Source organism: Sceloporus undulatus, chromosome 2 (assembly GCF_019175285.1).
Source record: "Sceloporus undulatus isolate JIND9_A2432 ecotype Alabama chromosome 2, SceUnd_v1.1, whole genome shotgun sequence".
NCBI lineage: Eukaryota > Metazoa > Chordata > Lepidosauria > Squamata > Phrynosomatidae > Sceloporus > Sceloporus undulatus.
Window position 1 is genome coordinate 60431125 of NC_056523.1, and position 25022 is coordinate 60456146.

At 40.4% G+C, this 25022-nt stretch overlaps 1 protein-coding gene across 1 annotated transcript; it reads left to right on the plus strand.

Annotated features, from left to right (window-relative positions):
- LOC121920909 (parapinopsin-like) lies at nt 1-24235 on the plus strand. Its single transcript, XM_042448188.1, has 4 exons — nt 1-328; nt 17208-17536; nt 20612-20854; nt 23603-24235. Exons 1-4 carry the CDS (start codon nt 1-3, stop codon nt 23738-23740), a joined length of 1038 nt encoding a protein of 345 aa, XP_042304122.1. The 3' UTR covers nt 23741-24235.
- Nucleotides 24236-25022: the final 787 nt, after the last annotated feature.

Consider the following 25022-nt stretch of genomic DNA (forward strand, 5'->3'; position numbering starts at 1 on the left):
ATGGATCCTCTGAACACCAGTACTCTGCCAATGAATGCAAGCACAGTACGAGTGGTCTTGATGCCCCGTATTGGTTATACTATAATAGCAATTATTATGGCAACATCTTGCACTTTATCAGTAATTTTGAATACAACCGTCATTGTAGTAACTATCAAGTACAGACAGCTTCGTCAGCCCATTAATTATTCCCTGGTTAATTTAGCTATAGCAGACCTTGGAGCGGCTTTGTTAGGAGGAAGTCTGAATGTAGAAACAAATGCTGTTGGGTATTACAACCTGGGTAGAGTTGGCTGTGTCACTGAAGGTTTTGCTATGGCATTTTTTGGTGAGTACATGTCTACAGTACATGATTTGTTCCATTTTCAAATTAGAAAGGAGTTGTTTATTTGCTCAAGAGCAACAAATTTCTCATGGTGTGTCAGGAAAAGAATGACAGATTTCAGTAGGATTCCTACTGTGTTAGAATTTTGACAGTCATAATGCTGGTCGCTATTTTCCCATTTCTCAGCACTGCAGCATGAATTATACTTACATTTAAAGCTTGTTGGTTTTGTTTTGCTTTGTTTTTCTGTTGCTTTTCATTATCCTCTCTTGTTCTTTAGACAGAATGATGTTTAAGATAGAATGATCTTTTGCTTTGCATAGTGGTGAATTAAAAAAGAATGGGAGCAAAGACCTTTGAAAACTGACTATTGAAGCAGCTAGAGAATAACTCTAGAAATCAGGATTTGTTTTCCTTTGCTTCACCTATCATGTGGAGATGCCTTTCCCTAGAGAGAGTCCACATAACTTTCTAAGTGACCACCATTTTACTGATAATTTCTTTTCGAATAGTCTTTGGATATTCTCAGAGGTACTGCTGTTTCTGTTTTCCAGGGAATGTGCTACAGAAGTTTCATATGGTGTGTGTGGGGGTGTGTGTACTTTCTGACATAGAGGGGGTGAGAAAAATGTGGCTCATCAAGCCACATGGGGTCCCTGAATCCCATTTTTGTGGGTCCTGAAGTGCTCCACCAGTCACCCAAACCTCCTCCACTTGATTTTTTTAATGTTTGTCATAATTTTGAAAATTGCCCCAAAAATTGCACACAGAGGCTCTCAAGTGTGTGCAATAATGCTTTAAAACAAAAAAACCTCAGCAACCATCCAAAAACCTCTCAAACCCCTCTCCCACCCTTTCCCAATACTCCCCCTCCCTTTTGCTTCTCCTTCAAAATATAGAGAATGGCTGAGGTGATATTCTTCCAGTCACTACCTGAGAGAAAGTGAAGGAAAACAAGTTATTTTGGCACATTTGGATATGACCTGCAGGTCATGGGGTGGGGGAATAAAGATATTTCAACTCTAGTGCTTGTGCATGTAAACAATTTTATTGTAATTCTGTTTACCCATGCCATCTACCGAGACAATAAGTGCAATTGTATTAAAGCTTTTCTACAGTAGGTAGAGCCAGACTCGTTGTGAAATTACATATTCTTTTAGAGGAAGCTTTTGAAAGTATACCAATACATATAGTTTGGAAACTAGTACAGGTTAGGCCACTGCGAGTAAATGAAAACAGTATACAGAAAGAAGAAATAGCAGCATAGGTAAGGAATTAGAAGCGGCAAACACAGAAGGTGATGAAATGGCATTCTGTAAATGATCCTGCAGGATGGATAGTAAATGTCATTGTTTCCATAACAATTCTGAAACTCAAAGAGTCACACAGTTTCCTTGGTAATCCAGCTTCCATTAATATAATTACAAAAGATGAGAGTTTGATCCATTGTTCCAATAATGTGAACAAGGCACCTAAAATGTAGCATGTATACTAATACATCCTATTGGTATGAGCATCAGGGTTTCTTTCAAAAGTGAAAAAAAAAGAAATGCGTGTGTTTGAAATGTGCTATATCATTTTATTCCAGTAGGTTGCAGACTTCCCTAACCAAAACATATGTTTGTATTTGATATAGTTTGACTTCTTAACCCTCCCACATGGGCAGATTCCCCCCCCCCCCCATTCAGAGAGGGCCCAATGACTGACTTCTATCAAATGAGGCAAGCCTCAGTGAATCAAAGTGATAAATATTGCAACCTATAAATTGTTGGTATGACGCATTCTGCTAGTATAACTCAACACCTTAACCACTCTCTTGTCCCCCCAATTGCAACCAATCTGTTCAGTGATGCACACCAGACATGTTTCTGCAGCTGGGAACAGAGAGGTGACATCATCCTCCCAGATCTCGGAGATCCAGGAGATATGACCATTGGATACCTACAGGGTTTTTGATTCTGTGTAGAATCATAGAGTTTCATAGAGAATCATTCTTCCTTAGCCCGGATGTTCTCAAATGGTGGGGTAGGACCCCTAGTCCAAGGAGGGTGTGAAACTTGAACCCCCTCTTCCTCTTCCCAAACTTTTTACGTGTAAAATTATTGCGTTAAATATTGCATTTACTTATGTTAAACTGTTCTAGTTTTAACAATATTATTTCCTTATAAAATGTTAAAATATAGATATACATGAATTTGTGAATAATAACAATAATAATAACAACATTTATTTATATCCTATCCCTCTACAAGATGCAATTGGAGCACCTTACAAAGATTTTTTTAAAAAAAACATGTACAGTGGTGCCTCGGGTTATGAAAGTAATTCGTTCCGCGGCCGCTTTCGTAACCCGAAAAGCCTTCGCAAGCCGAAATGCCATAGGCGCTAATGGGGAAAAGCCGCGTTTCGTGCGAAAAAGCGCCGAAAAGCACCAAAAATTTTCTTCGTAACCCGAAAATACATTCGTAACCCGGAACAATGATTTCCAATGGGATTTTTTCGTATCCCGAAAATTTCGTAACCTGGGTATTTCGTATCCCGAGGTACCACTGTATTCCAAAACCCTCAATCCCCCTCTTAAAATACAATAAATGATATAAGAGTTTGAAAAACATAAATAAAAATAAAATAAATTTTTAAAAAATTATATAGCAAACTATAGACCGTGACTAAAGTGTGGTCGGAGATCTTAGAGTTCTTCTGATGGCCGGAGAAACTATTCGGGAAAGGCCTGTCAGAAGAGATCCATCTTCATAGCTTTTTAAAGGCTGTTTAGGGTGGTAATGTGACAGATCTCATCCGGCAGGCCATTCCACAATCTGAGCAAGACAGATGAGAATGTCCTTTGGGAGGTTGAGGACAGCTTTGTGATCTCCGACCACACTTTAGTCACGGTCTATATTTTGCTATATAATTTTTTTTAAATTTATTTTATTTTTATTTATGTTTTGGAGTGTGTGGAGAGGATTATATGGATGGAGACGGTCCTGAAGATAGGTTGGACCCAAGCCATTTAGGGCTTTAAAGGTGATAACCAAAATGAATGAATGAAAATACACAAAGGCCCGAAACAGACAGGCAGATGGAGGCAGCTTCCGGCCGCTCTAGGGGCATGTCATTTACATAACACATACCCCTGGAGCACCTGGAAGCTACCCCAGGACCACGCTGGGCAGCCTAAGGTGGCCCAAATCCAACCTCAAAAGAGAGCTGATCTTTTTTGTTCCTATTTGGGGCCGTGGGAGGAGACGCCCTTGGGGCCATAGCGTGTGTTTGCTGCAGCACTGAGTTGGTCAGGCTGGAATTGACGTCTGGCAGCTTCTTCCTGCCCATCTTCTTCGCCTCAAAATAAACAAAACATTTTTATTCATATATTACATCTAGTGAGGGTGAGGGTGATGTCTGCATGTAGATGTCTGCATGTAGGGGGAGGTCCTAAGGGGAAAGGTTGCTGTGAGGATATTTATCCATTTCATTAATGAATATCCTAACTTTCTCCCAGTATGTGACCTAAGGCAGATAACATTGTGAGAGGAGTTAAGTATGCAGAGGATGAGTAACTAATGAATCAAATCTGTTTGAAGAAGTACAAGCTAAAATATTTTTATGGGAAGAATTCTGTGACACCTTAAAAGACAGCCAAATTAATGCTGGCATGGGTTTTTGGGACAACATCAATGTCATCAGTAGTTCTCATATTGCTGTTTAATTGTTGCATTTCTTCTGAAACATTTTCCTGACTTTTTGAGATGAAATGTCATCTGCTGCGTTGTCATAAATGCTGTTTCTTGTCAGCTGAAATAATTACTAGACTAGAAAGCACATATTCACCGATCGGCTGCAATACCAAGGGCTATTACTTGTGATAAAGGGGGGGAAAACTGTTCAGAAGTTTGTCTGTGTACAAAAGAGGTTTTCACAATATAATAACATTTCTTGAGAGCAGTTGTGACAGAAACTCAGCTTCAGGCAAAGAAATCAAAAATAGCAACTTCAATGTATTTCAGGAAAGAAATAGGTGCTCTCCCTCTCTCTTGCTACATGGATGCTCAAAATATATATAAAAATACTTGACATGTAAAAGAACAAATGAAATCCTCTTGTGTGGAAGTGTAGTAACCCGCAAGGTGAAAACAGTTGCTCTGAAAAGCAGCTATGAATAACCTATTTTCTTCAGTGCAGAATATGAAATGAAGTTAGCTTTGTAAACCACTGTAAAAGCTGTGTGAAGATTCTGAGGCGCTCAAGCTCAGAATGAGAGGCCATAAGACACATTGCCAACTCTCTATATTTTTACTTAAATTCCTTTATGAAATCATGGATCATAGACATAAATAGCTAAACAAACTCCCCAAAGGACCAGCTGCTTGAAATCTTAATTTGATTCTGCTACTTAGAATCATAGAATCATACAAAAGGAAGGAACCTCAAGGGCCATCTAGCTGAACTTCCTGCCATCCTGGAAAACACAGTTAAAGCACCCTTGAAAGATGCCTATCCAATGTCTGTTTAAAAACCACCAAAGGAGGAGAGTCCACCGCTCTCCGAGGCTATCTATTCCACTATTGAACAACTATAACCATCAATACGTTCTTCTTAATGTTTAAGGGGAATTTTTTTTCTTGTCACTTGAGTCCATTGGCTCACATTCTGGTCTGTGGAGCAGAAGAAAACTAGCTTAATCCATCTTCTATATGATATCCTTTCGGATATTTAAAGATAGCTATCATGTCACCATTCAGTCTTCTCTTTTCCAGGCTAATCCTACCCAGTTCCCTACAACATTCCTCATGGAGCTTGGTTTCCTGACCTCTGACTATTTTGGTTGGAGATGATGGAAAACAGGTAGCAATGCAACAGGAAGAAGCTGTGACTAGATGTTTTAACTGATGGAGTTCAGCCTTGGCTGTGGGTTTTACTCACAGAAAGGGGGAAAGGACAAGATCAAGCAGCCAGAATTATATCCCTAGAGCAGGTGTTTTTCACCATATGGGCAAGAAACTGCTGCAGTCATGAGAACAGGATACCAGCAGCAAATGGCTTGAGAGGGAGGAAGAGTGTCATCCTGCCACTTTTGGGTAAAGTGCTGTTCCCTACTTGAGCCATGGTTGTTTTTTGTTATTTCCTATCAGCCAGCTTCAACTTATGGCAACCTTATGAGTGAGAAACTTCAAGAGCTATAGATATTAACATGTCCTGCTCAGGTCTTGGATTCTCAAGCCATTGCTTCATTTATTGAATCAATCCATCCGAAATGTGGCCTTCCTCTATTCCTACTGCGTTCCACTTTACCAAGCATTATCATCTTTTCCAATAAGTCATATTGTCTGACATTATATCTAAAGTACAATAGCCTCAGATTAGTCATTGTGATTTGAAATGAATTAATTTTTTCCTGTCAGCTTTCATCACTGTCTAGTTCTCACAACCATACAAAGAAATCAGGAATATTATGCCATGGATGATTCTAACTGGGGAATGTAATTATGTATTTTTATACATCAGGATTATTTTGGTAGGTGTAGAGGTAAAACATGCTATTCCAGTCCAAATTTAAGAAGAAAAAATGTTTTACCTTTGTTGAAGGTCCCAGTCCACTGGCTTGCTCTTCAGAGTTTCACTGTGCAGCTATAATGTGGTATGTTACAATCCAGAAAACATGCAGGGGTAGCTGTGTTGGCCATTTAGCAAATTCAAACAAAAATCCACTAAACAGACTGGATTGGTTTTACCTCTACACCTACCAAAATATTCGTGATGTAGAAACATGAAGACTTCTTGAGAAATCCATTGTCCTCTACCTACAAAGAGATCTGTGACCTCACAGGAATGGAAACATGCTGGATTGCAAGAGAAGATGCAAATGGTTTTTAAATTTCCTGGACATCTGAGAATCTCCCAATTGCCACATGCCCAGAATGTGAAGGGCCAGACTGTAAAAGATACCCTCCCCAAGCCATCTTAACTAAGAACAGGAAAAACATAATGCAGGCATCTGACTAACATCTCCAATTGCTTTTCTCCTGTTTTGTTTGTAACACCTTGCCTGAAGAAGAAGCCATGGAGCTTTAAAAGCTTGCAACAAGTATATTGTGCATTTTGGTTGGTCAATAAAGATATCACTGTTTGGTGGATTTTTGCTTGAATTTGTTATATGGCCAACACAGTTCCCCCTGCATGTATTTCCAAGTCTGAGCTTTCCCCTAATTTTTTAACTATACTCTCCATTTTGAATAATGATTGGATCAAAGTATAGAAAATCTTTAACTATTGCAAAGTCTTCATCACTCACTTAAAAATTATGTATCAGATTAGTAAAAAGATTTCCCACACACTGGATCAAACTTTGATCAGAAAGGAGACTGCAGTCAATAAATCAGAAAAAAGACTGGGAATGGGAAATGTAGTTATGAAAGAACTAGACAAGATCCTAAAGAGTAAGATACTGTATACAACTCGGCACTAAAGATAGAATTGTCCAAACCATTGTATTCCCCATCACCATGTATGGATGTGAGAGCTGGACAGTGAAGAATATGGATGTAAAGAAAATCAACTCATTTGAGATGTGATGCTGGAGAAGAGTGCTGAGAATACATCGGACAGCCAAAAATTCAAACAAATGGGTCCTTGTCCAGATCAAGCCTGAAATCTCCCTGGAAGCCAAGATGATTAAATTGAGGCTGTCATAATATCACCACATCATGGGAAGGCATGACTCATTAGAAAAGACAATGGTGCTAGGAAAGATAGAAGGTAGTAGAAAGAGTGGAAGACTGCACGTCGAATGGATAAACTCAATCAAGGAGATTATGAGTCTGAATCTACATGACCTAAGCAAAGCAGTGGAGGATGGGGGATCTTGGAGATGTCTCATCCGTAGGGTCACAATGAGTTGAGGTTGACTCAAGGGCATCTAAGAACAACCAAATTATAGGGGGAAATAGAATCCAGGGCACTTCCAGTAAAGCTTTCCATTTGGCCCTTGGGTTCTGTCATATTTCTTGGCTTTTTAAAGTAGCTCAGCTACAGAGATATCCTGTTTCGCTGTCTTTGAAAAGACGGGACCTGTTCCATTCCATCTATACAGTCGGCCCTTCTTATACATGGATTTTTTATACACCGATTCAAGCATCCATGGTTTGAAAATGTTCAAAAAAGTCTAAATTTCAAATATCAAACCTTGATTTTCCATTTTTTATAAGGGACACCATTTTACTATGTCATTATATTTAATGGGACTTGAGCATACATGGATTTTGTTATACACGGGGGATCTTGGAACCAAACCCCAGCGTATAACAAGGGTCCATTGTATATGCTGGTGAATGGCAACTGGATTTTAAATCAATACTAGTGATGAAGCATCTGCATCCTCCACATCACCTAGTTTAGGGAATGCAGGTCACACTGCATTCTCCATTGGAGAGGAATGGTGACAGGGTTGCTGCAACTGCACCTTTTGAACTTTTTGGCCTCTGCAACTCAAGGTAACTGCCTCATTCTGCCTATGATGGGTATATGGGTAGGGATGCCATATCCCGGCGGCCCCCGGGACAAACCCGCTTTTGGGGGGCCCTGCCTGCCCTGGCCCGGTTCCCCCCAATTGGGGCCTTTGTCCCGGGTCCAGCCTCCGGAACGGGCACGCTCATGCGGCCATTACCGCGGCCGCTAACGCGGCTGGCCGGCCACCCACCTCCTCCTCCTCCTCCACGGCTGCGCCGCGCTGCCCTCCTCCTCCACCGCTCCTCCTCCATCTCCCCCCCAGCGCAGCTGCTGTGCAGCCCGCAGCACTTGCCTGGGACATGACCGGCAGCAGCGCGCTCGTCCCTTTTGCGCACTTGCGCGCGAGGCTTAAGGGGCAGCGCTTGCCTCCTAAGCCTTCTGGCCAATGGCAGACGAGCAGGGGCTGGCCTAGTTTCCAGCCCCAGTCTGCCATTGGCCAGTGTCAGGAGCCTTGGAGGAGGAGGCAGAGGCAAAAGAGACGGAAGAGGAGGAAGATGAGGCAAAGAAGGAGGAGGCAAAGGAGGAGGAAGAGGAGGCAAAGGAGGAGGAGGAGGCGGCGGCAAAGGAGTAAGAGGAGGAGGAAGAGGCAAAGGAGGAGGAAGAGGAGGAAGAGGAGGCAAAGGAGGAGGAGGAGGCGGTGGCGGCAGCGACGGCGGCGGCAAAGGAGTAAGAGGAGGAGGCAAAGGAGGAGGATAGGCCTCTGGGCCAGGAGGAGGGAAAGGTTTTTTTTTTTTAATTTTTAAATATATACAACCCAGCCTTGGTTTTTTATTTTATTTTATTTTTGTTATTAAATAACAAAGTGTCCTCCATTTTGACCATGCCTAAGAAACATGCATTTATATTAACATTTTTTAAAAAATCATTATTTTTGGTGTGTCCTCCATTTAAAAAATGTGTCCTACATTTGTAAATCTTGTCCTACATTTCTCCCGGTTTGTAGCTCCTGACTTATGGCAACCCTATATATGGGCATGTGGGCATTCTGCCTATGATAGGCCTGTTTGGTTGTATAAATGAAACTCTTGTTGTGCTTCACAATACAATATGTGTATGGAATTTCAGGAAAAGGGTGCAGAGTGGGTGTTAAAAACTGCATCTCTAATACAGGACCCTATCACAGGGGGTAAAAACCCCAGCTTACCTTTCCTGAATTCAATTCTAATTTGGGAGGCAACCAGGTCCTGTCACAGGTAAATCACCACCAAAATCGCTGTTCGGATGCAGCCCGGGTCCCCTGAGATGCTTCAGTGGCCATTTTGTAAGGTCGGAAGCCTCCATGTTGAAAAAAGGGCTGGCTGAGTGTGGCTTAGACCCAGGCTGCATCCAGGCTCGATCCGGGCAGTGATTTCAACAGCAATTTGCATATGATAGGACCCAGCTGCCTTCTGAATTAGAATTGAATTCGGAAAAGGTAAGCCGAGGTTTTTACCCCGTGCGATAGGGTCCATAGTTTAGGAAACTGATAGTGGAAACAGTCTTTCGTAGATTTTAATCTATTTTAGCCTTGCAGGCTGTTACTTTCTTTGAAAATCTTCCACTTACTTTACCAACAGAATGTCTTGCTAAATGTTCACTCTTCCACTATTCTGCGGTGGCTATGGAAACCTGCTATGTAAAGCATAGCTCAGTTCTGTATGACAGCCTCCTAATCTTTAAATACCTTCTTATCTTTAATCATTAATCAGATACAACAGCAGCGGAAACTTGGAGCCAGATAATGAACCTTCATGGGCTGCAGACTATGTTGAGAATCACCACCCCTAATAAAGCCCCATCGTAGGTTGTTGCACCATATTGTCTCCACAAATTTCTCTCTCACTTGAAATTCATTTTGTTGGTTTTGGCCCAGCTTTCTAATTTATTCAGGTCATTTTGAATTTTGATCTTCTCCTCTGGGGTATTAGACACTCCTCTTAATTTGGTGTCTTCTGCAAATTTGATAAGCATGCTCTCTATTCTTTCATCCAAGTAACTGATAAACTGAAAAATAACCTTTCATCCACCATTAATTTTTGATACACACATGGCCAAACAAGAAAGGATTCCAAGACAGGGGTGAGGAAATGAGGCCCAAATTCAATTTCAAATTTTCAAGTAAGGTCCTAGTGGCCACACTCCAGCAAGGAGTGAAGCCAAAGGAAAAATGTTGAAAGCAAAATTGCCAGCATATTTTAGCTTATATATCTTACTGCTGATAACTAAGCTTTAGGAGTTGCAGTTCAACATTTTAGAATTAGAGGAGGGACCACCACATGTAACAAAGGTATGGCCATCTAGGGAAACTCAGAACTGGACTGGGACTTCAAGAGGACCAAATTCAGCCTCAGGGCCTGATGTTCCCCATCCCAAGTATTTAGAACTTTCGTTATAGCAGGCAAAACAGTATTTTGGAACATGTTCCTTTATTTGTATGAAGGCCTGCATATACCATATATACTGTGGGGCCCAGCACAGTGTAGTGGTTTGAACACTGGATCTGGAGATGAAGGTTTGATTCAACACTTGGCCATCGAAAACCACTGGATGACCTTGGATGAGTCACACACTCTCAGTTTCAGAAAACCCCATGATAGGTTCACCCTAGGTTAGGGTCACCCTAAATCAGAAATTACTTGAAGCACACAGCAACTGTATATACTGTCCCTATAATCTAGTCTGATTATAGGGACAGTATATACAGTTCCTTCTCATATGCATCTGATGTTACTTTTCTTCTGCTCAGCCTTTTATTTTAACAATCTTTTGCTACCTGTGAAAGATCATGGAATCATCTTCCCCTACATCATCCCCACTCCAAATTTATTTATTGCTGGTTCTTGAAGAGGTAGTTTGCAATATAATATTGCTATAATCCACAGCTAGCACAGTGTAACTCACATACTTTCACAATTTCATGTCTAGATTACTACACCCCATGGAGGGGACACCCTCTTAAAATGAGAGGCTGTATTTCCTTGGGGGAAGGTGGTCAGGGGCTGCACATGACATTCATAACTCATTCTGTGTCGGACTCTTCTTGATCACAGTTAAGAGAAAGATTTGGCAGCTCAGTGCTTACTTTGGGGTCATGACCCACTCCCTGGAACTCATGCTTCTGCCTTTACCAAACATCTTCCAAATACATTCTGAGTGCTGCTGTGACATATAAATCCTGAAATGCCTTTGGTTCAGTATGGCATTCTTAACTATGTGTATGGCAAATTCATGGAAGGGTGGATTGTGAAGCATTGGATCTTTGGACTGGGGGATTCACTGGGCATAGTTTTCAATGAAGTAGATAACCTGTGTCAGGATTGTATTATTTCACACAGTAGCTACAAAATCAAACATCGCACCTTCCTTCCTTCCTTCCTTCCTTCCTTCCTTCCTTCCTTCCTTCATCTTCCTTTCTCTTACACACATACACACCATACATTACACTCCCAAGACTGACATGAAAAACAATTATCAGAACTAGCTTGCATTAGTTTTCTGTGGGTTTTTTGGGCTATGTGGCCATGTTCTAGAAGAGTTTGTTCCCGACATTTCACCAGCATCGGTGGCTGCCATCTTCAGAAAATGCTAGCATGGAAATGGGTGGGGTGTGTGTGTGTGACATACTGTGTGACCCTGGGTTGGGAGGAATGTGACCCAGGGTCACACAGTATATATAGACCCCACTCACTTCCATGCCAGCATTCTCTGAAGATGCCAGCTAAAGATGTTGGTGAAACATCAGGAACAAACTCTTATAGAACATGGCCACATGGCCCGAAAAACTATACATGCCAACCATGAAAGCCTTCGATTTCATATTGGAAATCTCTACAGATATTTTGGAATATGTAAACTGGAGTTGTGTCACATAGCCACAGTCAGAGAGAGAGAGAGAGAGAGGAGTCCAGAAGTCTCAGTCTAAACAGGAAACTTTTTATTTCAGTAAGGCTTTGACAAAGTTCCCCATGATATTCTTGCAAACAAGCTTGTAGAATGTGGGCTAGACAAGGCAACTTTACATGGATTTGTAATTGGTTGACTGGCCGAACCCAAGGGTGCTCAACAATGGCTCCTTTTTATCCTGGAGTGAAGTGACCAGTGGGGTCCCACAGGGGTCTGTCCTGGGCCCAGTGATATTCAACATCTTTATCAATGACTTGGATGACAAAATTGGGGGCATACTTATCAAATTTGCAGATGTCACCAAATTAGGAGGAGGAGCTAATACCCCAGAGGACAGGATCAAAATTCAAAATGACCTGAACAGACTAGAAAACTGGGCAAAAGCTAACAAAATGAAATTCAACATAGAGAAATGTAAGGTACTGCACTTAGGGCGGAAAAATGAAATGAACAGATATAGGATGGGGGACACCTGGCTGAACAAGACTATATGTGAAAGGGATCTAGGAGTCCAGGTAGACCATAAGTTGAACATGAGTCAACAGTGCGATGCGGCAGCTAACAAGGCCAATGCGATTTTAGGCTGCATCAATAGAAGTATAGTGTCTAGATCAAGGGAAGTAATAGTGCCACTCTATTCTGCTTTGGTCAGGCCCCACCTGGAATATTGTGTCCAGTTCTGGGCATCACAATTAAAAAAGGACATTGAGAAACTGGAGCGTGTCCAAAGGAGGGCGACTAAAATGGTGAAGGGTGTGGAAACCATGTCCTATGAGGAACGACTTAGGGAGCTGGGGATGTTTAGCCTGGAGAAGAGAAGGTTAAGAGGTGATATGATAGCCCTGTTTAAATATTTGAAAGGATGTCATATTGAGGATGGAGCAAGCTTGTTTTCTGCTGCTCCAGAGACTAGAACGCGGAACAATGGATGCAAACTACAGGAAAAGAGATTCCACCTCAACATTAGGAGGAATTTCCTGACAGTAAAGGCTGTGACAGTGGGACAAATTCCCTCGGAGTGCAGTGGAGTCTGCTTCCTTAGAGGTCTTTAAACAGAGGCTGGATGGCCATTTGTCGGGGATGCTTTGATTGTGATTTCCTGCATGGCAGGGGGTTGGACTGGATGGCCCTTGCAGTCTCTTCCAACTCTACGATTCTATGATTATATAGATACTTTGTACTATAGACTCTTCCTTTTAAGGTCAGCTGGATTGAGAAATGTGCTGTTCACACAATACACAGTTTCCTACCCCAGTTTGACCCCATTAACATCACCCATCTTAATCTGAATTCAAATTAACTTCAGTGGTCCATTAACCTCTATCACACGCCTAATATGACAGTAGATTGCCTATTCTTTGTAACTATCTTTAATCCAAGTCATCAATAAAAGATACTATTTTCTCTTACCTTTGTAGTTAATTCTCCAATTTTCCATACATATTTCAACACAATACACTTGCCACCTTTACCTCTGTTACCATTAGTTCCATCATGTTGTGTTTTGTATGTTGTGGAGGAGGGTTTCAGGGGGAGAAGAGTTAAGTCTTCTCCTGGTTCCACTGAGAAATAGTCCCATCAATAGAAAAATTTCACTGAGTTCAGTCTATACTTAATAAATAAAATACCACATGAATACTGCACCAGATGGAAGGAGATTATGATTGACATATCCAGAAAAAACAAAAATCAAGCAATAGTAACAGTCACCCCCCCACTTGCCCCAAACTCTGGAGAGCACTGCCAGTTGAAATAGAAAATTGATCAGCAATCTGATTCACTATCAAGAGGCATCATATGTTCATACAGTCTGGTTGCAAATTGCCTTGTTGACAGAATGACTCAGTCTTTTTAAAACCATAAATAATAATATGTTGTTGTTTATCTAGCACCATCAACGTACATGTACAATATATCTCATTTTCCTGAATGCTAGAAATCTGAGAAATGGTAAAATCCATGCAGCATAGCATGCTCTTTCTAAGACTGCCAGGTTCTTCTACAATAAGGCAACAACTCTCCCCCAATTCAAAAGTTGAATAGTGGCCTCTTTCACACTGCATAAGTGCATTCTGATATCATTTTAAATGGTATGGCTATTCCCTATGAAATCCTGTGATCTGTAGTTGCATGACTTATTTCCAATGCACATCTACAGAGAGCTCTACTGCATCACCAAATTACAAATCCCAAGCCTTATGCAGGATGCAGGCAGCTGGTAAAAGTGGTATCAAATAACTGTGCAATGTAAAAAGGGAACAGTGAAACTATAGTTTACTGCAGGAGTAAGTATAATGCATCCTATTGGCCACAAGGGCTTTTTTTTTGTAGCCGCGCCAGATTTTGTGCAACCACCCCAGGCTCCTGGACTCCCCATTTTTAAAATTTGGGGACATTGTTCATCCAATGTTGCTCCTAAAGGCCTAATGGAGCAGTAATTCCCAACCAAATCCCCACAATTCCTTCCCACCTCCCACCCCAAATGAATGCGTTGCAATCTGATGTGACTTTTGTTCACTCAGTGGTACTCTGCAAGGCAAGAAAGCATTAGCAGACATTTGCTGGTGTGACATTGGATTCAAGCCAATGACATAAAACTGATCATTTGTCAATGAGTTCTAGAATATGTTTTAATTCATATCCTCCACAATATGCTCTGTAAATTCTCTTTGCTTTCCTTTTGTCAAGGCACATGTATTTGTGTTTGTGTGAACTTGTCTTTGCCGACGTTTGTGCTGCTTTTTGTTTTTGTCATCTCGATAAGTCATCTACTCTTTTATGGAACATAATCTCAGTTCTTATAGCTTCCACAACTGCTTTTTTACTGTGCTGACATCTTTTTCAGTGTGTTGGCACCATTTTTAATGTGTGGCATAATAATGATTTTTAAATAGTTTGCAAGTCTTCTGTTTTCAAATGGCCTCCAAGGCTCAATTTTCCTGGCTTCCTCTTTCAATTAATCTAGAAAAAGAGTTCTCTTAAAAGTGAAAATGTGGCTACAGTGCAGTTTCTGAGGAACTTCTAAGTCAAATATCTGTTAATAGCACAGGGATCTGTTTCTTAGTAGTGTTACATTTGTACCCCTTATCAAATACTGAATGCCACTCAGTGTTATGTTGTGGGCAATTTTCCCTCTACTTAGAAGGCTAGACAACCTCACTGTGTGGTGGTGGGTGCAGAGCATACTAGTGAAGACAAAGTATAGCCTGCATCATGTATGCAATCCCTCCCAAACTCATATGTCTTGCCCAAGGTCACCCAGGGGGCTTCGTGGCCAAGCTGGGAAATGAACCCTGGTCTCCAGAGTTGTGGTCCTACACTCAAACCACTGAACCATGCTGGCTGGTGCTGCTTCCTCAATAAAAGTCCAGCTAGCATCCTTCATCTCTCTCTCTCCCTCCCTCTCTCTGTTAAGTTTAAGTTTCCTAAGGCTTCAGCCTTTGCCAAGGAAACAAAAATATTGAAATATCAAAAATATCAAAGCCAAGCCTGTTAGGTTCTAGCTTTAAATCAGCAGAGTAGCAGAAGATGGTTCTTTGCCTAACTATGCTTCTCTAAGAACTGAGTCTGACTCCAAAAACAATAAACACGTAGCTTTTGGTTTAAAACAAAAGTTTACTAATCTATATTTACATAGCTTTAATCTATATTTACATAGAAGCGATATCCTATTCTTGCTAGTGAACAGTTGAGGTAAAATGAAATCTTCATCTCACCACCTTTCCAAAGAAGGTTGAGAGAGCAGGAAGATGGAAACACAACAGCTCAGGAAAAAATATTGAGAGAATGGGCTTGAACAGACCGGCAAAAAAAGGCAGCTTCGCGGCAGCTTGGGAGTGTGGCATGATGCGCACCTCCAGGAAGCCACTGTGAAGCCGCCCAGCCGTTTACATGGCGGTAGCTTTTTGGCACTCCAGTGAGACAGAGTTTAGATGCCGCACACTGCAGGCGTGCTGAAAAGCTGCAGTGGCAGCAGAAAGAGCACCTTTTTTTCTGGCACAAAAAGGTGCAGCATTTTGCTGCTTCTTTTTGCGCCAGAAAAAGCCAGATTGGAGCCATGATGTGCAGTTGCTGTGGCCTTGATCCCACGCTCAAAGGGGCCACCCTTGTATGGCCATCTGTTTTGGCCCAATGTTAGAGTATTAGCTTTTCCCTCAAGGAGGAGTGACCTAAGTCATATGATTAGTTTAAATGAGAGGGGGGAGGAGTTTGCATGCAGGAAATCGCTATCTATCTAAGGAGGGAGAAAGAGAATGCAAAACTCTTCCAACAATAACAAAATATTTTTACCCCAAAATATCACAAGGTATGCACGGTGTGCTAACAGCACTCTGTGCTATCATGGGACATAAATATAAGGAAGTCCATTCATCCCAAAACTGATGAGAAATTTCATAGAATTATAGAATCAAAGAGTTGGAAGATACTTCAAGGGCCATACAGTCCAACCTCCTGCCATGCAGGGACTCACAATCAAAGCACCCTCAACGGATGGCCATCCAGCCTCTGTTTAAATACCTCCAAAGAAGGAGATGCCACCACACTTCCATCTAGAAGTTCTTCCTAATGTTGAGATGGAATCTATTTTCCTGTAGTTTGCATCCATTGCTCTATGTCCTAGTCTAAATGAATGAATGGAATGAATTTGATTTAATCTTCATTTAATAATATTTTATGAATATATTTTAAAATAAGAAATTAAAATTAAAAGATACCATTTCATACATATTTATCTATTATATCATTATTAGCTAGATAAACCCATTTTAGCTACTTTTATCTATTTTTTCCTTTACAAAATTTCTATTAAGCCCTGCCATAGGCCATGCTTAGGCCACGTCCCTTCATGCATGCAACCCTTGAGCACTTAGTTAACATAAAAAAGGAATCCAAGTCCATTCTAGAAAATATCTCCTGTTACTAGCACCATCTACTTGTAAACTACCCTCCAATAGTCCTTATTTGGCAGGAGCAGTCCTAATTAATCCTTAGCCATCCTACTTTTTCAGCTGCTTTGAAAATGTCCCAGTTCCTCTCTCCTCTTTTCACTTTGTTCAGTTTATTTCAACTGTTGCAATCTGAGTTCAAAGGAGAAGAATAGTTTATACTTAATTAACCCAATATGTTTGTGGTAAGAGGGGAGGGAAAGAATCTTGCTCCCCAGGAGGCTTAGTCAAAAGCAAACTGCTGCCATCACTCCTAGTTTAATGTATGTTTAATAACTCTTCCCATCTTGACCACACTCTGATGTTCCTCAGCCACATATATCCCTGTTTTCATCTGTGAAATGTTGGAGGTTTTGTAAGGGAATATCATTTAAAATTACTGTAGGATTATGAAATTCTTCATGGTGGCATTGTAGGAATATACAAGTTTAAACATATCCAGGTTAATAGAAAATTCAACACAACAGTTCAGTGCTGATTGTATGATATTTCTAATACCAAGACAATATTTAAAACAATGAATAAAGTCTTCTTTATTGCAATTACAGGCATTGTGGCTCTGTGCACCATAGCAGTGATAGCTGTTGACCGTGCAATTGTGGTCACCAAGCCTATGGGAACGCTTACTTTTACCACCAGGAAAGCTATGATTGGAGTTGCTGCTTCCTGGATATGGTCTCTTGTTTGGAACACGCCTCCTCTTTTTGGTTGGGGAGGATACCAGATGGAAGGCGTTATGACCTCCTGTGCTCCAGACTGGTACAACAGTGACCCTATCAATGTTTCCTACATTATCTGCTACTTTCTATTCTGCTTTACAATTCCATTCGTCACTATCCTGGTCTCCTACGGCTACCTGCTACGGACTCTGCGCCAGGTACCTTTGTTTTCACAATATGCTTTCTTTAATTTGTTGACCTTATAATCTTTTTAGCACAGTTATTTTAGGACAAAAATGAGGAACACGTAATACAGTTGGCCTTCTGCATTTGCGGCTTTGACCTTTGAGGATATGATAATCATGGATTTCATTAATTTGTTCTCTCTCAGAATCTCTAAGTTCTCCAGCGTGACTTTGCTAGAAGTCGATCACAGAGTCACACTAGACTAGAGGACTTAGGTAACCCTAGAGAAAACAGTCCTCCAGTGCAATTCTGTGGTCAACGTCCACTGGATGATGGCCACAGAGATGCACTGGATGATCAGAGATCTCTAGAAAGGTGTTTTCTCAGGTAAACAAAACAAACATTTTTAATCTGTTTTTCCCCACTTTCATGGTGGACCTGCACCTTTAAGTGCAGTGAATTTGAAGGGCCTTCATTTAAAATATATTGTTTCGTTCAGCACAATAATATGTAAGGTCCTGAGCTCACTTTTTTTATTGGGTAAATGTGAATTGTTTTATGTTGCAGACCATATTTATCCAAGGAATATGAGCATGTGAAAATATACTGTATATACTTGTGTATAAGTCTAGAAATTTAGGTCAAAAAAGTGACTCAACTTATCCACAGGTCAATATAAGTACTGTATCTTAACTCTTATTTAAAAGTAGGAACCATCTCCTGGTGAAAAGCAAGAGTATAATATGTGAAGCACCGACCCCCCTCTACTCTCTCATCCATCCAGCCTTAAGAGTGAGCACAAAGAGTTATGTTTGCTGGAATTTTATAAGGTCTTTGACATTGTTTGGTTTTGCTTCATCCTTTAAATCCTTTGCTATATGCCCCTAAATTTTACCCTTGACTTATCCACGGTTCATTGGCCCCAAAACATGTCCTCGACTTATACTTGAAGTAGGCTTATAGTTCAGTATATATGGTAATCTGACGCTGGGCAAAATCAGTACACTGACATATTCATATTTGGGGTACATATTCAGGGGTAGGTGTGTCGAACATATAGTAAAGTACAATATCCAAAATCCACAAAATAGTGATACCTTTATTTGGCATCATGTTATTTTGTGCATTTTGGTTGGTCAAATAAAGATATCACTGTTTTGTTTATAAAGATGCCATTAATGATTTTTCTGTGATGGACACACTACAAGTGAGTTCTATTTCCCGCTCACAAGAGTCTTACATTCATTTGTAAAACAAATATTGTGAACTGGATGATTATGGATCTCAAATACAGTAGAAAATGTGCTCTTCATAGCCTACAAGGTTCTAGCAAGGGAGCGCAGCTATCGTATACCCTTGACCGAAGAACAGTACTCTCCTTCTATCTGGGATAGTCGTCCTCTTCCACCAAGCATGCAGCTTTGGGAGGGATGCACATGGAGTGGTGAGCGAGGAAGGGGACAGCCACCTAGCCAGCCAGATCAGCTGAATCAACCATGGCGATCAATAGCCAGATCGCCCTCACATCCATATATTCAACATCTTGGAGATTCTTGCAACTCAGATCTATTCATGGTCTTGTTACTTTTTTTTATTCACATTACCCATGCAATAAAGTAGTCCTTTATGCCAAATTGGGGGAGAGACATTGGTTGACATGGGAACAAGCTCTGAGTGAAAGTACTGCATCTTAAGTGAAATGGATTTTTCCAGCTATTTCAAAAGTAGAATAAGTACCAGGATAGCTGTTATGATTTTAAATAAATTACATAGCACTTTTAGTTTGGAAACCTGTTTTGAAGAAATCACCTTATCGTTGTTCCTACCATAACTCTTTCCCTGTTACAACACAGATTGCTTGGACCTTATACTAGCAAGGGCACAATTCAAAATGCTAGTTATTGCCTATAAAAGCCCAACAAAGATGAAGTCAAGGCTATCTCAAGAATGGTATTCTTCCATATGAGCCAACTGGGGTTCTGGGATCCTTATGAGGTTCACCACCCTTATAGGCATGTCTCGTGGGGACACAGAAGAAGGTCTTCTCAGCTGGCCCAGGGCTCTAGAACTCTCTTACTAGAGAAACTAGACTAATCCCCTCCTTTCTGTCTTTCTCTCAATATAAAATACTTTTTTATTCCAACAGGATTTGGGGGAACTGACTGTTTTCAGAGAAAGGACTTATTAACAGTATGCTGTACTGCTTTTTAACTACTTTTTATCTTTTTGCTTTTAAACTTTTTATTTTTTTAAATGGTACAGATAGCTTAATTACATTTTAATGATAATCTTTTGTATATTTTAATGTATATTGTATTGTTTTTAAATATGGGAGGAAAGACAGGTGTGTGTGCGTGTGTGTGTGTGAGAGAAAAAAAGAAAAAGGCATGCACTTCTCTCTGCATCCCTCCTCAGGGATGAGAGAATGCTTGGTCCTTCAGATGTTGTGGGACAACAGCTCCCATAATCCCTGATTATTGGATATATGCTTTCTAGGGTTTGTGGGAGATGGAATTCAACAATAATTGGAGGAATGGATATTCTCATAATAGATATTCTGTTTTAACACCTGCTCAGTGGTGCGTATCTGTAAAGAGTATAGTTAGAATCCTGTTAACAGCTAGTTAAGTATACAACAAAATGCAAAATCCACAAAACAGGGACACCTTTGTTGGGCCAAGTAATCTCTCCTACTCTGCCCCTCTCGTCCCAGAAACCTGATTGAAACATCATTCAACCATGCTCTAATCACTGGCAAAATGGACCTCCTTTTCGCCATGCAGCAAAGTAGGTGGGGCAAGAATTATGACAGTGGAAATATCACAGTTGTGACTAAGTAGTGATCATGAACAGTTACAGATATCTAGGTAACTGGCCTGTATTCAAGAGAGGCTACTTACGTTAAGTGTAACTAAGAAGATGATACAGAATACTGGCCTATGTCATAAAGGTAGATCTAAACTTCTTACTGCTCTAGAAAGAGGACACAGAAAACAATACATCCTTAAGCTCTTCCACATGAGTTGTTTTTCCACACTTTTATACACAATGAAATGTAATCACACTGATGTATTTTGGTAGAGATCTAACTTGCTATTTTTAACCAGGTTGCTAAAGTTGGAGTTGCACAGCGAGGCTCAACAACTAAAGCGGAAGCTCAGGTGTCACGGATGGTGATAGTAATGGTTATGGCATTCTTGATCTGCTGGCTTCCTTATGCAACATTTGCCTTGGTTGTTGTGGGTAATCCTCAAATCTACATTAATCCTATTATAGCCACTGTCCCAATGTACATGGCAAAATCCAGCACATTCTATAATCCAATCATCTATATTTTTATGAACAAGCAGGTGAGTGTAAACTCAGTAAGATGTGGGGCATAAAAATTATATGTTTATTGTAAAGTAAATACAGAATATGGTAAGCGTCACAAGTGTAGATATTGTATCTTCTGTTAAGAATGCGTGTCTCAAAAACGGAAAAAAACACCCAAACCTAGTGCATTTTATCTCTGTAACTACATAAGACTCCTTTCTACTCCTTTTTAAACTGCTTTTTTGACTAGCCGTGTATGCAAGCTTTCATAACAGGCTCAAAGGAATCCTGCTCACTGCAAGAAAGGAATAGTTTCCTGACTAAGAATTTTATAAATGCCTGACCTGCTTTTTAGATTGGACAACAAATTAAACATGCATTTTTGTCTGTTCAGTAGTTAGGAAGTAAATCAAGCAGCACAAAGCATTCTGATATGTATACGAGTCTTCAAGTCACCTGTCGACTTATGGCAACCCCATGGATTTTATATACAAAGTATAAAATATAATGCTCTTTTTGCTTTGTCCAGTGCAAAATTGCTTGCTATGCTGCCACCTAGTGACTACATTAATTATAGTTATATTTACAAAAAAATGATATCAATCAAGAAAATTCTTTATGTATTTTATATTTTCATTCACAGTTTTGTCATTAGATATTCTATTAATACAAAGCTTTTCCTGGAAAACAAAAGGAAACTTTTGACCTCCCACATCAAACAAAGTGTTTAAGAAACTCCTTCTATTAGTATAGACAATATTTTGAAACTGCTCTAGAAATTGTTATTAATAAGTGTATATGTCCTGGTAAATGTGTCCATTGGTGCACTATATATTTTTAAAGAAATACGTTGTTGTTTTTGTATGTCACAATGCACATAATAATATGCTGACTTTCAACAAAGGAAAGCGACTCAGTTTGTTGTCAAAATACCTGTCTGTGCCAGCAAGCATATTCATTTTACAAACATACACCCTAGAAATATGTTAACAAGAAGGCTGCAGCCAAAGAACTGGCTGGTTTGATTAAATCAACTTATGAAATTCACAATTAGACTGTTTTGTGGTCATCATTCAACCTTAGGACTTAAAGACATCAGAATGATAGCAGAATAACAACGGAGAGAATTTCCAATCTAAAGATCAGCAGTAGGGTAGCAGCTGACTTTAGAGCTCCACTCTCTCTTTCACTCTCGACATTTATAACCTAGGGTCTTTGCTTAACCTTAAACTCTGGGAAGTGATTTCAGAATGCCCTCTATGGTTAGTCTCTTTTTGCCTCATTTCCCTCTTTCTTTTGGCCTCCCTTCCCTACAATTATCCATCTAATCTTGTTTCAGGTTCCTCTTTCACCATCTTTTACTTACCCAGATTTTCATCCTTCATTCCTTGAGGCTTGCTATCCCTTAGCTTTCCAAGGTGGCTTCACCTCTCTGACCAAAGTGAAGTTTTAATGTCAGACAAACTGACATTATTTTCTTCTCCCACATAAGCTGAAGAATTGATGTTTATTTCCCTAGAACAATTGTATTCTATTACACTATTACACCAGCTTGGCCATCCAGTTTTCGACTGCCATACCAAAACAAACAAACAAAAACACCAATATAAATATCAGTATTGAATGAGAGCCAGCATGGTGTAGTTGTTTGAGCATTGGACTGTGACTCTGGAGACCACCCATGTAAACCCACTGGGTGACTTTGGGCAAGCCACACTCTCTCAGCCTCAGAGGATGGCAATGGCAAACCCCTCTGAAGAAACTTGCCAAGAAAACCCCATTATAGGGTCGCTTTAGGGCTGCTATGAGTAAAAAAACGACTTTGAGGCACACAACAACAATTACAACCATTTATTGCTAACAGTGCAAATGGCAGGAAACTCAAATCCAGTGGTGTCACTAGGAGGTGCAGGGGGTGCAATCCACATTGGGTGACATCCCAAAAGAGGCGTAACACCCATCTGGGCCCTCCACCCTGTGCTGTCCAGTCCTTCTCCTCAAGGGGAGAACAACAGGGTGGTCTTCAGAGAGGCCACACACGCTGGCTCCCAAAGCCCTGGTCCCCAGATCCCTTCTCCCTTACTGGGTGACACCAGGGACAGGGATGCCACTGTTCAAGTCCTAAAGATTACTTTCATTTTGGTTTAGAAAACATCAATTTGAAGAATCAGGCAGTAGATCCATATAAAAGAACTGTTGATATTATCTGACACTGTGGAAACATATATAAGATTGCCAGGCCTATGACTCGGTTTGCCCCTTTACCCACAGTCTGAGACAAAGAAATTGAATCAAACATCTGAAGCAATGGTAATAAAGGGACAGGGAAAATGTCATTTGTGCAGCAGGCTTCTGTTTAGCACACAGAGCCAGGGCAAGCCCCCCCACCCACCCAAACACCTTAACAGCAACTCTAGTCATGTGTCATTATTGTGTATTTTCAAGTTGTTTCCAACCTATAGCGACCCTAAGATGAACCAATCATGTGGTTTTCTTGGCAAGTTTCTTCAGAGGGCACTTGCCATTACCATCCTCTAAGGTTGAGAGAGAGTATCTTGCTTAAGGTCAACCAGTGTATTTACATAGCTGAGTGAGAATTCAAACCCCGGTCTTCCAAGAGTCATAATTCAACACTCAATTAGAGCCTATAATATACCAAACAAATGGTCTTCACATTTCTACAGCAATAATAAAACACATTGCCAACTAAAGGAGAAATTAAAGTATAGTACATAATGACAATTGGCACAAGCCAAATATAACTCAATCTCTTTCTTTCCTAGTTCCGTGATTGCCTTGTTAGGTGTCTCCTGTGTGGAAGAAATCCCTGTGCTTCTGAGAAAGCTGAGGAAGATGATTTAGAAGTTTCTACAATTGCTCCTGCTCCTTCCTCAAGACACGGCAAAGTTTCTCCTATGTAGAAAACAGTTCACTATTGGTTTGGACTGATTAAGAACACAATGCTATGGGAGCTTACTCACAAATAAGTTCCACCGTGTTCAGTGAGGCATAAACATGCTTAGTATTTCTGAATTCTAATCTGTTCCAACTACTGTACAAAACCCTATCTGGAAATAGCTACACTGTTCGATACTCTTCGTACTATTATTCATTTATTATTTCTGTGGCACTTCCCTGGTTGAAGCACTTGAAATTAATTTTAAAATTGTTTTATTAATTGTGGTGAGCCAAAAATTAGTTTGTTATCATTAATGTTATGAAATGTAAAGTGTTTACATTGATAGGCATTACTCTTTAAAGAAAACATCAGATTAGCAGTAAATGCAAGAGATTTCCTTCTGTCTCCAAATTGCACAACCTAGGCTCAGATTAAATCCACTATGAAATGAAGGGATGGGGTGCAGAGTATTCACTGGTGAAAAAGATATACTCTGCACATGTTTAGAGACACTTTCATCTTTGGGATAGCTTGCCATATTGCATAGCTGAATGCTTTGGAAATAAACACAGCTGCTAAACTCAGGAAAGGAAGTCAAATTTTCCTTACACACAAGACCCTGAATGAGACTAAGGTGGTTTCCAGCAAACCCTTGAGCTCCATTTTTCTCCTTATACTACCTTAACCTCCTGCTCCAGTCTCAGTTCACTCACTCACAATGGAAGTGTTACCCGCAAAAGTGAGGGGTTTAGAGAGCCTCCACTAATAGCAGCACTCTATCTTTGATATGTTGAGAAATGTTATTTTGGCTTGTGAGAGGGTGGGTAACTTTTAGAACCAGAAGAACCTTCTTATACCAATACTAACTTATAAAGACTCCAGGCACAGGTGAACTAAGAAAACTTTCTTTTTTTTAATCTGGAAGGCATGGTGAAGAACTCACACACTAAAAATGAATCATCCCAATACCCAGCATTTAGAGCTAACTGAAATGGAAAAGTGAACGAGGATAACAGACTGAGGGTTGGATTAAGCATGATAGCTACCTGTCTTGGAGAGTGGTCCATAGAAAGGAGGTATGGGGCCAACTGTGGCAAAGAGACAAGGCTTTCCCAGTCATAGTTATACCTTAAAACTAGCCCCAGGATAAGGTGATTTCATGAGAAACAAATACTCAATAACCCTTAGGAAGGACCAAAACAGGGCTTCCGAAGTGATGGATTGTTTTGATATCCTCGAAGATGAAACTGACTACAGTGGTACCTCGGGATACGAAATACCCAGGTTACGAAATTTTCGGGATA